Source organism: Vombatus ursinus, unplaced genomic scaffold, assembly GCF_900497805.2.
Source record: "Vombatus ursinus unplaced genomic scaffold, bare-nosed wombat genome assembly UNPS02014818.1, whole genome shotgun sequence".
Classification (NCBI taxonomy): Eukaryota; Metazoa; Chordata; class Mammalia; order Diprotodontia; family Vombatidae; genus Vombatus; species Vombatus ursinus.
Window position 1 is genome coordinate 24290301 of NW_020954596.1, and position 17483 is coordinate 24307783.

The 17483-nt window shown below is 37.2% G+C and overlaps 1 protein-coding gene across 5 annotated transcripts in view; it reads left to right on the forward strand.

The window, feature by feature from the left end:
• CC2D2A (coiled-coil and C2 domain containing 2A) overlaps positions 1-17483 on the forward strand; it is a 163170-nt gene that overhangs the window by 97399 nt on the left and 48288 nt on the right. For 4 of the 5 annotated variants that reach the window (XM_027836462.1, XM_027836460.1, XM_027836461.1 and 1 more), the window contains exons 26-29: positions 305-403; positions 2780-2956; positions 10515-10718; positions 16027-16116. In XM_027836462.1, coding sequence (XP_027692263.1) covers positions 305-403; positions 2780-2956; positions 10515-10718; positions 16027-16116 — 570 coding nt within the window. Of the gene's footprint in view, positions 1-304; positions 404-2779; positions 2957-10514; positions 10719-11091; positions 11206-16026; positions 16117-17483 lie in introns of those variants that run through there. The other variant, XR_003566823.1, reaches the window with a different exon arrangement.

The following is a 17483-nucleotide window of genomic DNA, read 5'->3' on the forward strand; positions in this document are numbered from 1 at the left end:
TCTTTCCACTTTGCCATATTGACTCTCCACAAGTTTTCCTGAATCCATGTTGTCCCTCCTCTAAGTCAACTATGATAGATAACTGCTTCAGAAAAGGGTTTCTTTCCCAGACAGAAATTTTGAGGATCTTAAATGTAAGTTGACTTTTCAAGTTGCCTGTCTCACTAGTACAAAACCTATCTCATCTTATTCCTTTTAACCCCTGAAGAACCTAGCACAACAAAGAAGCCTCTCCAATATTTATCAAATAATCACATTTATGTGGTTTTTAATTTACTGTTACCAATTTTAATACCTTCTCTAGGATGATCGTGAAAGAGGAAGCAGCATTCACACTCGAATTGAGAGACATTGGCTGGGATCTGTTCGAATTCCATTTAGTACTTTATATTTTCAGGGCAGGGTAAGTACACCTCAATATATATACATTTCTTTACAATTAAATACTAGCAGAAGATAAGAAAGTGCATTGGATTAAAAAAACTGGCCCGAATAGTAAAAGTGAATGAATATGCAAGTTCTTTGAAGAAATAAAATTTAACAGAAAATTATGATATTCATTCAACAGAACTCAACAGAAAATTATAATAGTCATTCAATAATATTTACTAAGCGTTTACTGTGAGCAGAATACTGCTAAATTCTGGGGAAGATACAAAGTTGTGATAAGACATTTCACTGCCCCCAAAGACCTTATTGTCTAAAAGAGAGATGAGATAGAGATGCATGCATTAGAGAGGCATAAAAATGAAATGCTTCCTATTAGGGAAGGTCATTACTGGCCTAGGATCAGAGAAGGAGGTAGCATTTGAGTTTTGCTTTAAAGGATGGGTAGGAATTTAATAGGTATGAAGGGGGAAAGTAGAAAAGAACAAAATATATTTGGGAGCATGACAATCAAAAATCAATTGCCATCAATATTCACAATCAAGGAAGTAGGGGAAAAAACTGATAGAGACACACCCAAGAAATACACACTTCAGCAGAGTTGGAGGATTTACTTAAGAGGATTTGCTGAGTTAAATCTTTAGTTGCTTTAGTATTTCTCTCCTGAAATAGCTTTTATCCATTTAGTGTCCTTGATAGCCTGAGACTACATCCATGGCAACAGTAGGCCTGAGTTTTAGGGTTGTAGCTAATCTTTACCAGCCAACAAAGGAGCTGCCTGTTTAACCCAATAAAGGGACTTGCCTAGAAGCAACATTACCAAAGGCGACTAGACACAGAACAACTTTGTGGTGCTGGTCTATTGTGTTATAGAGGAAACTTATGCCTCAGGTAGGGGGTTAGGCTAAAAATGACCTTTAAAATTCCTTCCAACTCTGATTCTATGAAAAACTAGCTGTGTGATTTGGAACAATTCATTCCCCCCCATCCCCACCATGGGCCATAGATTTCTTATCTGTAAAATCAAGAGGACTGAACTAAATCATCTCTGAGGTCTAAAATTCTGTGATTCCATGGTTTAGAACTCAAATTTCAAATCCGATTACATGCAGTGAACATTTATCCATCTCAGTCAACACAATCATTCTCATTAGGCAGAACTGACAATGGGTAACTGTTAATGCAATGAAGTACTTATCTAGGTAAGCACTAAACTCCCCAAGAGTAATTTCTTCACTTGGGTTCTTTATGCATGGATTTCTAAATTATACAAATGATTTCTAAAATTATTTATTGATAGGTACTACTGCCAAGTAATAATAATTATCAACAAATGGAGACATTAAATAACCAGTTTATTATATTCTCAGAGCACAGTCCCATGGTACACAAAAACCAATGGGCCATGAACAGCATTTCCAAAAATCTTACACGGTCTTTACTTATATCAGCATGAAAGATATAGTTGGAATTTTCCTGAAGTTAAAGGGGAAGGTAAAGAATTACACCTCAAAGAATCAACAGTAGGAGAGGAAGATCTACATCAGGTAAAATAATAACTGAATCAGCAAATACTAAGCTGGCACTTGCAGAAAGAGCAGAAACTAACCAGATAGCACCAGGTCTAAAGTTAGATATCTTAGGCAAAATGGCAGCTGTACTAAAACTCTCTTATGACACTTCTCTTTTGCAAATTAAAAATCCCATACCACTTAACATGTTTTTGCTCCAGGTTTTGGAGCAAAATACCTTTATAACCTAGGAAAAATATATATTCAAACAGAAAAGAGCTCAATTTAACCTAAAGGGCAATTGTCACATTCTAAAAGTTCATTTTATCTCATTAGCCTTTCAGATATGGAAGTCCATCAATAAGGATAAATCTTTAAATTGGGTACATTTCACTTCTGTGAATTTCAGCTCCCAGAACAAACACACTTGCTTGTTGGTACTATCTGAATATTGTTCATAGAAGCTACTACCATAGAAGATCCTAGCCAAATCCATAGACTCATCATTCTAGAGTTAGAAAGGGCCTATGATGCTATTGAGTCTAATTCTCTCACTTTATAGATTAGAAAATTCAGGGCCAGGGAGACTTCAGTGACTTATACAAGTTCACTTAGGCAGAAATATCAGTGGGGGAATCAGAATCCAGATCCACTGACTTCCAGAGCTGGAAAGAAAGTAGGTATCATTTAGGGCAGTTTACAGATGAGGAAAACAAGACAGAGAAGGAGAAATGGCTTGCCCATTGTCACGCTGCTGAAATACTATATTGAACATTCTTTGTGCCTTGAGGAAACAGATTTTATAAGCTATCTTGTGTTTGGTGATTGTTACTTTTGCACTGTCCATGAGGAGATTTATTGAATTTTATTTTTTCTCACAGATTGATGGTACCTTTAAAATAGATATTCCCCCAGTTCTCCTGGGCTACAGTAAAGAGAGAAACATAATTAATGAAAGGGGCTTTGATTCTGTCAGAAGTCTGAGTGAAGGCACCTACATCACATTCTTTATGACTATTGAACCTCACCTTGTGCCTGGGGAGTCAGTTCGAGAAAAGGTAAATGGTTTCCAACTTTGTAAACCAATCAGTGATTTTGGTCAATCATTTAAAAATTCTATCCCCTGTGCATACAAACAGATTGTGTTATTTTATGCATATAAGGCTCTCTAACAAAAATGTTTATTTAGGCATATTTTTTTCTGGCTTGGACCCAATGACTTAATACTTTTAGTGTTGAACTGAATTACAAAAATAGATCAAAAAGGAAATGGGTTGTGAAATATGCTTCTTTCTCTAGACCCATATATTAGATTATATCAGTAACCTATCATAAGACCAGATGTCCTTCAAAGGTCACCCCCAGTGCCTTCAGACAGGAACACCCAAACAAAAGTGTGGGTTTAGGTTTTCTTATCTTTTCTTTTTTTACTTGTTTATTTATTTTCAGAAACTTCCAAAAAAGGTGTTTTCATAGACTTCATTGGTAGCTATTTCTGAATTTAACAATCTCCACTGTGAGGAATCTCTTCACTATTGTTTCAGTTTAAGATTGTTTCTTTTTGTCTTGCCTTCAATGAAGATGGAAAACCATTCATCATTGCCTTTCTATGAACATACCCCAGCTCAAATACATTCTTAGATCTACTTTTTATACTTTATTAGAGATTCAGATTCACATGGAAGTACAATCTTATAATTCACTTCTTTCTTAGTCTGAATTCATAAAAAACATAAAAGAAATTTTAAATTTATCCTTATTTACCAAATTTTAAGATAATTTATATAGTAGATATGATTTTCATTGAAGAAAAGTATTGTTCACTAGGAAGCACTTTGTGTCATATCTATTTCAAAATATTCTTAAAAGAGAAAACATATGTATATATTTTTATATGTTTTTCTACATCTATAAACTAGAAATAATAATATCCAAGACAAGGAAGCAAGCTTAACTCCACAAACATTTGCTCTAAGGAAAAGGATATTTTTCCTATATTTATTTAAATAATTCAAGGACTTTTGATTTCATCAGTATGGGATCTTCCTCCACTGACATAGATCACAACCTCCCCAAGATTCAGGAGACAGTACTTTCAATCAGTCAACAATCATTTATTAATTTCCCACTATATGTCAGACACTGTGCTAAGCACTGAAGATACAAAGAAAGGCAAAATACACAGACCCTATCCTCAAGGAATTCACATTTTAATGGTAGAGATAACATGTAAACAATTATGTACATAAAAGATATATACAAGGTAAATTAGAAGTGATCTCAGAGTGAAGGCACTAGCTGGAGGGGTGAAGTAGAAAGAGAAGGACTGAGAAAAGCCTCTTGCATATAACGGTGTTTGATCTGAGTCGTGAAGGAAAGGAAAGCCAATGAAAAGGCACAAGGTAGAGAAATGGGGCACTGTGTTCAAGGAAGAATAAGGAGGCCAGTGTGGCTGTATCATAGAGTATGTGAAGGAAAGTAAGGTGTAAGAAGATTGGAAAAATAGAAAGGGACCAGGTTGTAAAGGTCTTTTTAAATGGCTGAGGATTTTATAGTTGATCCTTTAAGTAATAAGCCACAGGAATTTATTTAGTAGGAGATGAAATGGCCAAAAGAATTCATCACCTGTTGGCCAGTTTTCTCATGATGAGCCTCTGCAACTTACTAGACATTTGGTCTATTGCAGGGTCTGTACTCAAAGCCTTTCCAGATTAGTAGGACCTGCCTGGGCTGGTATTTCACTGACCATTAAGAATCCTGGGTCACTCCTATGCCACAATGAAACATCTGAGCAGGACTTTCTGAAGGATTTTCCTCATGCACACTTTAGCTCAGTGGTGTCAAACTCAAATAGAAATAGAACCCTGAAGTAACTAGTGACATAGAAAACCACAAATTAGCATTATCTATATCATATTCTTTTATTTTGTTATAGATTTCCCAATTATATTTAAATCTGGTTCAGCCAGTTGAAGAGTTTGACAACTCTACTTTAGAATGAAAGACAGATTGATAGATAGAGACAGAGCAAGAGAAAAAGAGGAATGATGGAATGATGTAGATAGATGGTATAGATATGTAGGCAGACATGCAGGCAGACTGACATATAGATTCACAGATAGAGAATTTATTAACTGTTTATTATATGCCAAAAACAGTGAAGCACTGGGGATATAAGTATAAGCAAACAAAGCTTAGAAGGGAAGGATGGAGAGAGTGCAGGAGAATACCCAGATTGGGACAAGGCTGCAGGTCAGGAGATAGAAAAGTCTAGTAAGGCTTAGAGCTGGAAGTAAAGTGGTGTTTGGGGTTTTTTTTTAAGTGTGTTGTCTTCACATGGGTTTGCCAAGGCATGTGAATATGGCTGAAAGAATTAATACATTTTAAGATTCCTTCCATCCTGGCACATACTTTACAGACATTGACATCATTTTTCATGATTTTGAATTGTGCTCCAGTGTCCTGTAAGCCTCTCCTTTTTTTTTTTCAAACACAATTTTGTACATTCTTTCCTCCCTTTGTAAAAATGTTGTTTTTTCCAATCTGCTCCCTTTTTTGGTGCCTCACTGCCCCAGTGTGGTCACAGAAAGCATGATCCTTGTGCATATGGACTTAGCTATATACCAAAACCTCACCAAGATGCTCTTATGCCTTCTGATGAGAGCCACACCCAGTATGGCTATCATTCTACTAGAAGATGTGGAGAGAGCAGGCATTGTTTGTTTTTAAATGATCTATTCAGGAAAGAGGAGCTCTGGCCATAAAACAGCCACTGAAAAGGGGTATGATGTAGGATTTGGATGCATTTTTCCATTTTGAGAACTTACAGGAATGATGAATGGAGTATCAATCTTCATATTCACGTTAGGAACCAAGTAGATTTTTCTGTGCCATTTTTCAAGTATTTCTTAATGGAAAATTCTTAAACAAAAATAAGTGTAGAAGTGTAGAAGCTGAATGCCTTTCTCTATTTTAGCAGCTCTTTCATTGTATTGTTTTGGTAAAAGAAACTGAATATTTCCATTTTTAAACTTTACATTTCTGTTATTACACTGTTTTGCCTGTTATTTTTTTTCTCTTCCTTGCATCTGATAGATGACTGACATGCTAAAGAAGGTAATAAATATTTTATTTTGTAATAAACCAGGTAATATTTATTTACTAGTCTTGAAGTGGCAGCTTTCTCTTCTCCTATACTTTTGAAAGCTTTAAGTCCTGGTGTGTATGCCTAGCCTCTTCCAGATACACTTCACATAACTGTAAAGTTTCAGAAACTGGGAAAGGATCTCAGAGACAACTGACCCCCTACCTGAAAGAGAATCTCCTACATACACAAGGGTTTATCCAGGTTTTCCTTGAAGATCTCCAATGAATGGGAAGCCACCACCTCTCAAGGCAGACCATTCCATTGTGGGATAGCTCTGATAGGTTTTTTGGGTTTTTTTTTTCTGATATCAAACCTAAATTTGTCTCCTTTTCAACTTTCACCTATTGCTGCTGGATTTTTCCTCTCATACCCAAAGGAAAAATTTAAATTAAATTGTCAAATTGTTCTCTACTTGACATTCCTTTCAAGACAACTATTGTTTTCCCCTGAAGCTTCCTTTCTTCAGGCTAATGGACTCTGGTATGATATGGGCTCAAAGTCATTCACCAACCTATCTTCCATAATTTAATGTCCTTAAATGATAGTGTCCAGAACTGAGGGCGATATTTCAGATCTATATATCCAGATTCCTAGATAGGACAAAGTAAAATAGAATTATCTTCCCCCTAATCCTAAATACTAGCCTCTTTCCATGCAGCCTAAGGTCACATTAGCTTTCTCTCTCCCACATCATTCCATTGACTCATAGTTAGAATATAATGTAAGCTTCCAAATCTATTTGGATGACCTATCTAGCCATGCTGTCCCCATCATGTATTTGTGAAGTTGAGTTTTGAACTGTACTGCAAATCTTTACATTTATCCCTTTATGGTTTATCTTATTTGAATTGATGAATGTTATAGCCTATCTTTATGGCTCCTGACTCTCTCATACAGCTGTTAACAGGCCTTCCTACCTTCGTGTCACCTGCACATTTGATAAGCTTGCTACCACGCAAGTAATTGAGGAAAATGGTAAAGAGAACAGAGCCAATCACAAATACCAGTCGCACTCCACCAGAGAGTGGACCTCCTTCCAAATTGTTATCAAATTGTCATCAAATCAATTTTGAGGTCTAGCTACTCAACTAGTTCTGAATCTATCTAACTATGTTGTCATCTAGTTTACATATGCCTATCTAGTCTACAATAGAGGTGTCAAATTCATAGCCTGTAGGTCACAAGCAGCCACAAAATCCCCAAGCCTGAACCAGACCAAATTGCAATTGGGAAATGTTTAACAAAATAAATAAAAATACAATACAACAGATAATGTTAATTTGTAGATCTCTAAGTCAATATGCAGCCAACAGTGATTCTTTCATATTTGAATTTGACACCACCAATCGATATGATTATTGAGAGATTTTATCAAATGTTATGCTAAAATCTAGGTAAACTCCACCATATTTCTCTGAGCTACCACTGTCAAAAGAAGAAATTAAATTAGTCTAGAATTCCTGATCTTAATGAAGCCATTCTGGCTCTTTATTATTCTCACTTCCATTTCTAAATGTTCACTAACCAACTATAACATGATCCTAATAAAAGGTTCTAGAATTTTGCCAATAACATAACTCAAGCTTACTATAAAATTAGAATAAAATTTGCTTTCTGTGTGAAAGCAACAGTCTTTCAGAGATCACTGACAGTGACATAACAATCAAATGCACCAATTACTTTGTATACCCTGGGATGTAATTCATTTGTGCCTGACAATTTGAACAGGTAACTAGGTGACACATTGGATACAGTGCTGGTCCAGGAGTGAGGAAGACTCAGCTCACTGAGTTCAAATCCAGCCTCAGACAGTTACTAGTGGTGTGACCCTGGGCAAGTCACTTAACCCTGTTTGCCTCAGTGTCCTCATCTATAAAATGAGCTGGGAAAGGAAATGGCAAACCACTCCAGCATCTGCCAAGAAAACCCCAAATGGGGTAACAAAGAGTGAGACACAACTGAAAAGCAACTGAACAACATGAATGTTATTGATCTTGAATGAACAAGAAATGGAAGATTTGGGGAGCAGAGGTAATGATGTCATCTGGTGATTGATGACAAAGACTTTAGCAGAGAAAGGCTGATTTGGAAAGTGAACCACAAGTTCAAAAGATGGTGGCAAAGCATAAAATTTGTTGTTATCATTTCAACAAGTCGCAAGTTTAATACCAACCCTTCAGCAGGGAGTGGGCAGCTAGGACCTGTTTCTTCTTCCTCTAACCCTCCGTAGATGTTATCTTACCTTAGGGATCCATATCATCACACATGGAACAAGCAACTCCTACCTCTCAGAAGGCTCTATTTCCTCCTGTTCAGTACGAACTTTATATCTAGTACTTAGCTTCAAGTGTCCAGTGCCCCTTCTTCTTCCCTTTCCCTTCTATGTCACATTTTTCTTCTCTGTGACCTCTAGAAACAGGTCAGAATTTCCCTCTGTCTCTCTTCAAATCTTTTTTCTTAGGAACACTTCATTTTACCTGATAACCTGAACAATAGGGAAGTGTTATTCAAGCCCCTGTATTTTTCTCCTAGGAGCATCAACCAGCCTATATTCTAAAGCACAGATAACAACTACTTTGGTTAGTCATTTCAGTCATGTCTGATTCTTCGTGACCCCATTTGGGGTTTTCTTGGCAAAGATACTGGAGTGGTTTACCATTTCTTTCTCCAGCTTACTTTATAGATGAGGAAACTGAGGTAAACAGGATTAAATGACTTGCCCAGGATCACACAGCTAGTATCTAAGGCCAGATTTGAACTTGGGTCTTCCTGACTCTAGACCCAGTGCTCTATCCACTGCAATGCTCAGACCATATCCATACACTATGTTTGGTAAAAGGCCTCACAATCTGAGAGGGATAATTCAAAACTAGGAGTTTACCCAGATGGCGAAGAGACTCAAAACCTCCTTGGATGAGGAACCGTTGAAGGAAGTGGGAAGTTTAAGTCTAGAGAAAAAAAGTCTTGGGGGAGGGAGAGGAATGTGATAATTGTTTTCGGTTATTTGAAAACCTGTCATGTGAGAAAGGGATTAGATTCTTTCTGTTTGGCTCAAAAGAACAAAAGTAAAACCGAAGGGTGGAAATTACAGGAAGATAGATTTTGATTCAACATAAGGAAGTTGCTAACAATCAAAGCTGTCCAAAAATGGAATGGTCTACCTTGGGAGGCATAATGAGTTCCTCATCACAGAAAGCATTCCAATAGAAGCTGACAGTTGAGGGATTTTGTAGAAGGGATTCTTGCATAGAATGGAAGGCTATACTAGATGACCTCTAATCTCCCTTTGAACTCTAAAATTCTGGTTCTATAATTAAATGCTCCCTCTTTTTCTCACACCAAGCCAAAGACAGATGTTAAGTGTTAGCCCTATTGTGAGGAATAGCATTTATGGCAGTTATGGCTGTAAGCCAGACATTAAAAAAAAAGTATAGAGATATTTCCACCCCATATCCCCCAACCATCCCTTTTACACAACACAAGAATGAGGCTCACATTTCAACTATGAATACCAATTAGAAGGACTAAGAAATAGCTTTCTTTAGTTAGTAAGCTGGACAAATTGAGGCCCTTTGAAATGAAAGACACTATTAGGAAATCAGCACACACACATATATTACTTTTATGAACAGCTAATAAAAATGTTGAGGGGATATTCTAATCTTGTTAACATACTTCAACAATGGAACAATGATCTGAGTGATTTTGTGACCCTGATGTGTTTCTAGACAAGCATGCCATGCTCTTTGTTACATCTGTTTAAAGTTACCTAAGGACCCTGGCAGCTGATCACTCACATTGGAGTGAATCATTCTAAATCACTGCTATGTATTTGTGGTCCTGCTTCTATTTCCTTTCTCTGGAGACGACGAATTCTTGGTTGTCCCCATGTAACTGGATCTGAAACTCCCAAACACATATAGGCACATCTGAAAACTTGCAAGCTTAGAATTTTGTTGAAATTTAAACCTCAAGGATAGTTTTAGCAACCTGAAAACAATAGCAATGAGACTTGCTTGAGGGGGACACTAACAAACACAGTCTGTGATTGCAATGGTTTTTGTCAATTTGTCTAGCACACCATAGGTTGATGCTTATGGGATTTTTAGTCATGCATCTTCTATTAAAGAAGTGCATACTCTTATGTTAACTAGCAGCTCTCCACTCAGAATCTGCCTATGAATGCTATTTAATGTGTTAAATGACTTTAAAGAATTGTTCTCCTTTTTAAAAACATTACAAATGCAGCCATTTCAGTATAGCATAAGAGCTGGGTAGTTTTGTGGGCAGTTACTTGACAGAATGGTGAGTTATACACATAATCTACAGAAAAGTAAAAATAATCATCTGAGTAAGAAATCCTTCTATTAGCTGTATGTCTGTGATTCTCATTCATGTTGGATGTTGTAGCTATAAACATATCCTATCGTGTATCCATAACTATCTGCTGATCCACGCTCTTTCTGAAGTTTGATTCTCAGGAAGATGAGAAATTACTTCAAGCAACAGAGAAGTTTCATGTTGAATGTGCCCTGAAATTTCCAAAACGACAATGCCTTACTACTGTAACTAACTTAAGTGGGAAAACAGTTTTTATCACACGTTATCTCAAGCCTTTAAACCCACCCCAGGAGCTCCTAGATATGTACCCCAATAATCCACAAACAACGGCAGTAAGTATTTAATTCCTAAATGATGTCCTTGTTAACCAAGAATGTGATATTTTAATTTCACTTAAAATGACAACCATCTTAAGAAATTTTTGTGTTCAGAGGGGATAATCTTTCGCACCAAGAGGACATCCTTATTCAGGGAGATCTGAAGGGTTATCACGAGTCACACAATATAGTTATTTCACAGAGGAGACCCTAATGACAGAAATCAAAGGGAATTTATAATACTATTTTTGTACTATCCCTGTCAAGCATAAAATTGTAGCGCAAGAACAGAACTTAGAAGTCATCTGATACAACTATTGTGCAAGGAATGAATCCTCTTTCAATATTCCTGATAAGTGATCCAGTTAATGTTTACATATCTCTGCAGCACTGGAACTCACTTCATGAGGCAGCCCTTTCTACTCTGTTAAGGAGTACTTCCTTATAGAGAGCTGAAATAGCCTGCCATTCATTCTAGCTCTCCCCCACGCGGTCAAGCAAGGTAAGTATATGGTATTAAAGGCCTGTCTCAAGCTCCAAGGCATCTTAACGAGAGTTTCAAAATTCAAATAGACCAAAAGTAATTTGTCCAAGCTTTACTTGTTTAGAAGAGGAAAAAGTGGGCCATATTTTAGCCCCAGCTCTGGGATAAACTGATGTGTGGTAACTTCAGCAAGTCACTTATTGCTCTAGGGTTCCTCCCTTGTGAACTGAGGATGCACTAGGCTCTTAACGTTGTTTTGGTTCTATGAATACTTCTAACCTACAACTACTCTTGTGAGGTGGATGGCATAGGGCAGATGCAGCTACCTAGCTAATCAAAATAGTAACTCATCAACATATAGAATCAGAATCTCAGAGTCAAAAAGGACATCAGAAGACATCTAGCCTTACATGTAACTGTTCAAGAATCTTTTCTACTTCATATTTTTCTTAGTTCTGTCCCCTGGAGCTAACAGATCTAAATTCTCTTCCACACATAATCTCTTCAGATATTTAAAAACAACTACATCCCCAGATCTTGTCTCTCTGGACCTAATAACCCCATGTCTTTTGACCAGTCCTCTTGGGGCATGGCTTCCAGATGACTTCAATCATGGGTGTGTTCTTATGGGAACTATATCTTATGGACATGCTCCATCCAGGTTGTCAATGTTCTTCCCAAAATATAGTATCTACAATTGAATATGCCCTATGAGGCCTAACCAGAGCAAGGAATAATAGGACTTTCACTTCCCTGACATACATCTTTTAATGTAGCCTAGCACGTTGGCTTTTTTGGCAGCTATGTTACAATGTTTATTCATATTGAGTTTACAGGCCACTAAAACCCAATTTTTTTTCCCACATGAACTCTTCTCTAAGTTGTTCTGCCCAAATCGTATCTTGCTTAGAGACAAAGTAAATGACTATATCCTGAACCACAGCACATGGTTAAGGCCCCTAGGCCACACCCCAGGTGGGTTTACTTATCCCTGGAAATATAGCAACCTCCCAGTATCCTGGGGTGGCCTCCCTCCCCTCGTCCCACCATGGCTTACCCTAGCTGCAAAAATTACAAGCTATTTCTCTGACTCATGGCTATAGTCTTAGGTAAAGTTTCCTGAAAGGATGTACAGGATCAGGAGACAACCACAAGAGTGGCGTCATCACCACAGACTCCAGTATTTCCAAATCTGGGCTGTGCAGTATACTTTTCTAAGCCGTAGGTGCTTACTCATCATTATTCAGTACAATGACCCAAAGCTGGTTCTCTACCTTAACTGAGACTTTTAACCTAGAGGGGTTTGTCTAACTTGTGAATGGGGATTAGCACTTACTTAATAAATTCATATCATGCCCTTCTCTTGGCAGTCCTGTGACAAAAGAGAATGGGAATCTGGCTGTGTGGCACATACTTAACACTTTGATGGCTATGACATCATAAAGATGGCTCTTTAACATATCCCCTTGTCCTATCCTTATTAGCATGACTTTTTTGAACCCAAGGGCTCTCAAAGTTTCTCTCTCTCAATTTTCATCTTATTAGCTATAAGTCATTGTTTTAACCTCTCAATAACTTTTTTAGATCTTGACTTTGTCATATAACATGTTACCTGTCTCACTCAGCTTTGTGTCATTTGCTAATCTGATAAGGAAGAAAGAGGAGCCTATAAAATCAGTCAATGAACTTTAACACTGATTCAAATGTAGACAAATTTGTAGATGCTATTGTAGACAAAACTGTAGATGCTATTACTAAAAGGGTGGTTGATAAATATCCAGAAAAGGAAGCCATGATGACAAAGAGCCTGAATGGTTTAATCAAGAACAAATCATGTCAGGCTAACTTTATTTAATTTTTTACATCAAAACTGGTAATTGCTATAGATATATTTTATAGCAAAGATTTTGATAAAATCTGTTATACTATCATTGTAGATAACTACGGTAGAGTTAGCAATACCAATGCTAATTGTATGTTAGCAATACTATGGTTAGGTTGATTTGGAGTTTAGTGAATGACTGAATACAAAAAAATAGTTATTAATGGTTTGAAATCAATCACTGAATGTCAGAGGAATAAATAGTTGGCCCGGTACTATTTAATATTTTTATTAATTACTTAGATAAAAGCATAGATAGTATCCCTAGCCAAACTCCATATAACACAAAGCAAAAAAAGCTAGTTAATCTTTTAGATGACAGAGTTGGGACTCCAAAAAATCTCAATAGCCCAGAACTTTGGGCCAAATCTAATAAAATTAAATTCAGTAAGGATAAGGATAATGTCTTACCTGAATTTAAAAACTCAGCTTCAGAAGAACTAGATTAAGGACATGTGACAAGACAGCAGTTAGTTTAAGAAAGATAAGGGAGCTTGAGTAGACTGAAAGTTCAAAAGGAGTTTAACAAATTTATTGCATTGGCAGTAAAAGACAGCATGTAGTAGATGGCGAACTGGGCTCAGAGTTAGGAATACCTGGATTCAAGTCTTGCTTCAGACATATAATGGCTGTGGAACTCTGGATAAGTCACTTAACCTCTCAGGGCCACATGTAACTCCATAAAACTATAAATTGAAGAGAAGGTATTAATCTGCATTGGTAGAGGAAGTTTCCTTACCAGAATTTCCCTATACCAGTGAAATTAGTTCTTCTAGTATTCTTCCCCATTAAAAAAAAAAAGGCAGACAAGAAATTCCAGAAATAGTCATTTTATTTGGCATTTGTTTAAACAACAAAACAAAATTAAAGAAAAAAGCAAAAAAAAAAAAAAAAAAGCAGCCCAAGCCTAAAAAAGCTAATGTGATCTTGGGATAAATTTAGGATTAGAAAGGTGATAGTTGCCCTATCATCTTCCTTGAAGCACAGAGATATATGGAATATTGCATTTAGTACTGAATTTAGTCCGTATTTTAGGAAGGACATGGATGATCCGGAGAACCCCCAGAGTGGGGCAGCCATGATGGTGAAGAGCTTTGAGGTCCTGCCATATAAGGGTCAGTTAAGGGAACTGGCAATATTTAGCCTAGCAAAGAAGACTTAGGGAGAATACGGTGGCTGTCTCCACTTAGAGGAAAGGCCATCTTCTATAGAAGTTAGATTTGTTCTGCCTAGGCCTACAGAGAATAACTAAGAGAAATGAATAAGAGATGGCTCAGCAGAAGAAATGACTGTACTCAGAGGATTTGGGTTCAGATCCTGTCTCTGATGTTTATTACTGATATGACCTTGAGCAAATACCTTGACCTTTCTAGGTCTCGGTGTTCTCATCTTAAAATAAGGAGGTTGGAATAGATAGTCTCTGATCACCTCTAGAACATTGATTCCATGATCCTAGGTTGCAAAGAGACAAATTTAGATTGGACGTAAGGGAAAACTTCGTGATGTTTAGAGTTCCTTCCAAAAATGGAAGGAATGTTCCAGGAGGAAGTGGACTTCCCAACTGATCATTAAAGAGATACAAATAAGGTACAAATGGAGTTCAGAAGAGGAAAAGATCGCTTCCAACTGGGGTAATCAAAGAAGGCTTCCTGAAGTAGGTAGCATTTTGTAAAGAGCAGGTTGGAATTCAAGTGTAGCATGGCAGGCTTTGCCAATGCTTTGCTAAAATCTAGATATACAATGTGTACAGCATTTCTATAGAGTTAGTATAATTCTTGGAGCTAAGCAGGACCTGGGTTCAAATCCTGCCTCTAACTCTTACTAAAAAACCCTGGGCAAATCACTTGATCTCCCCATGCCTATCTCCTCATCTGTAAAATGGGCATAATACAATGTTAATACCTATCTCTGAGACAATGTAAAGTACAAAAAGCTAGCCTTGGGGTCAGATCTGGGTTCAAGTCCTGCCTCTGATATATATACCACATTACCCTGAGCAAATCACCTAACTTCTCAGTGCTTCCCAAGAAACTCTCAAAGGTTATAAATTGTAAAGATTTCAATATGCATTGGTATGCTAACTTCCACTCTGACTACTGACCTCCTTGGCTTCCAACTAAAATCTTCTCTTCTGTCAGAAACCTTTACCAACCCCTCTTAATTCCGGTGCCTTCCTTATTTTAATTATTTCCCATTTATCCTGTATGTAGCTTGTTTGTACCTATGTGTTCATCTGTTGTCTCACCCGTTAGAGTGTGAGCTCCTTGAGGGCAGGGACTGTCTTTTGCCGCTTTTTGTATCCCCAGCACTTAGCACAGCGCCTGGCATGGTAGGCAATAAATGTTTACTGACTGAATGATTCTCACAAATAATATCCCATCTCCATCTCTGTGTATCTGCTCTGTCCATCCTCTACGCCTGGAAGGCACTCCCTCCTTAGCTCCAACTCTGAGCTCCCACTCTTCCCTAAAAATGAAGAGCAAGCAACCTTTCTTCATGACATCTCTACTCCTGATTCCCCTCCCTCAGTTATCAATACCATCCCTCCAAAACTACTTTGAAATGATACAGTGTCCTGGTTCCAGGCAAAATAAAGGGAAAGTTCACCTATCAGAACCCAGAGTGGTCCCAGGGTCAGACTTCAAGGTTTCAGTGGGAAGGAAATGAGGAGGTTGTGGCCTGAGGCCCAAGTGCAGACAGCATGATTTGGGTATGGTCAAGAAATGATGTGGAGGACTGATTCTAGACAAAATTTAAGGTGAGAGCAGACCCTTTAAAATGAAAGCTCACCTGTCAGAACCCACAGTGGTCCCAGGGTTAGACTCCCAGGTTCTAGTGGGAAGGTGACAAAGAGGTCAAGGATAATAGCCAAAGTGCAGTAAGTATGGTTTGGGAATGGTTTATCTAGCATAAAGTTTGCCAAACACAAAATATTCACACTTTTTGTCATTCTGTAGGAGCTTGTGGCCAGATACGTTGCTTTGATTCCTTTCTTGCCTGATAGTGTTTCATTTACTGGGATCTGTGATTTATGGAGCACATCAGATGTAAGTAAAGACAATTTTTCATTCTTCCTCATGTATTTATTAGTTCAAACTTAACTGTTACCTAGACTTTATTAAGGCGACATAAAATGTTGATTAAGCACTTGGCACTGAGAATAATAACAATAGCTAGCATTTATTTTGCACCTTAAGGCTTGCAAAGTAATTTACAAATTTTATCTTAGTTGATCCTCACAACAACTCTGGAAGGCAGGTGTGATTATTCCAATTTTACAGATGAGGAAACTGAGGTGGACAGTGGTCAACAGACTTGCCCAGGATCACACAGCTAGGAAGTGTCTGAAGTTAAATTAGAACTTGGGTCTTCCTGACTACTATCTATCTACTGTACTTTCTAGCAACCTAGTATCCTGGAGCATGCTCTTAGCCTGACTCAGCTCTGTCTATTAATACAGGAACCTACAGAGCATTAACTACCACCTGGAAGCACACGTGGGCAGATCCCCTTTCATCTTTTTTTCCAACTCTCTCTTCTTCAGTTTCACAACCATTTGTCCCCCTTGCTTCCTTAGTCGCCCATTAACAAATCCGTCCTTCTTTGAGCTTAGAAATTAGTAGGAGGTCCTTCAACCTCTTCCTACCCACCAGTCATCATTAGACTTCCTCAGTGGTCTTGGATCCTTTATTCCAGCTGGCACTGATACTGGGCCAGCTCTTCCTTAGGTGTTCTTAAGATCAAGCATCCGTGTAAGCATGCAGTTTTCATCAGACAGAATTTCTACTGCTTATTCACTGCATTTAATGTACTTCCTTTGAAAAATAAAATAAAACAAAAAAGAACCTGAATCTCTCACAATATCCAATAAATCAGGCACCATCTCAATACACAATTCCTTATAGGGTATAAACCAAAGATTTAATTACCAATCTAAACTTACCGATTCTCTAAAATTACCAGTCCAGATGTTGTCAAAATATATTGTGTAACAATTTAATGAATTCATTTAAATACCCAAGAATAAAGGTATTTATTTATTTAATTTAGATTGGTAATTTTAAGAGATATCCATTTTAATTTTAATTTAATTTAATTTAATTTTTAAAATTTTAATTTTTATTTAATTTAGATTGGTAATTTTAAGAGATATCCATTTTTTTCTACCTAAAACACTTTAAAAGCATGTATTTTTTCTCAGGGTAGACTCTAACATATTAGGCTTGTCTTTTTTCCCATCTATTTGCAGTAATCACATAAACATTCTACCTGTCAGTACCATCATCTACATCAGTGGGGTATTCCATGCACAACTTGAGTGATTTCTTTGTTGTGTGTTAAACTGGATGTCAACTTTTCATTGAGGATTTTTATATTAAGGTTTTTCCTATAAAGGCAATTTAAAAAAAAAATA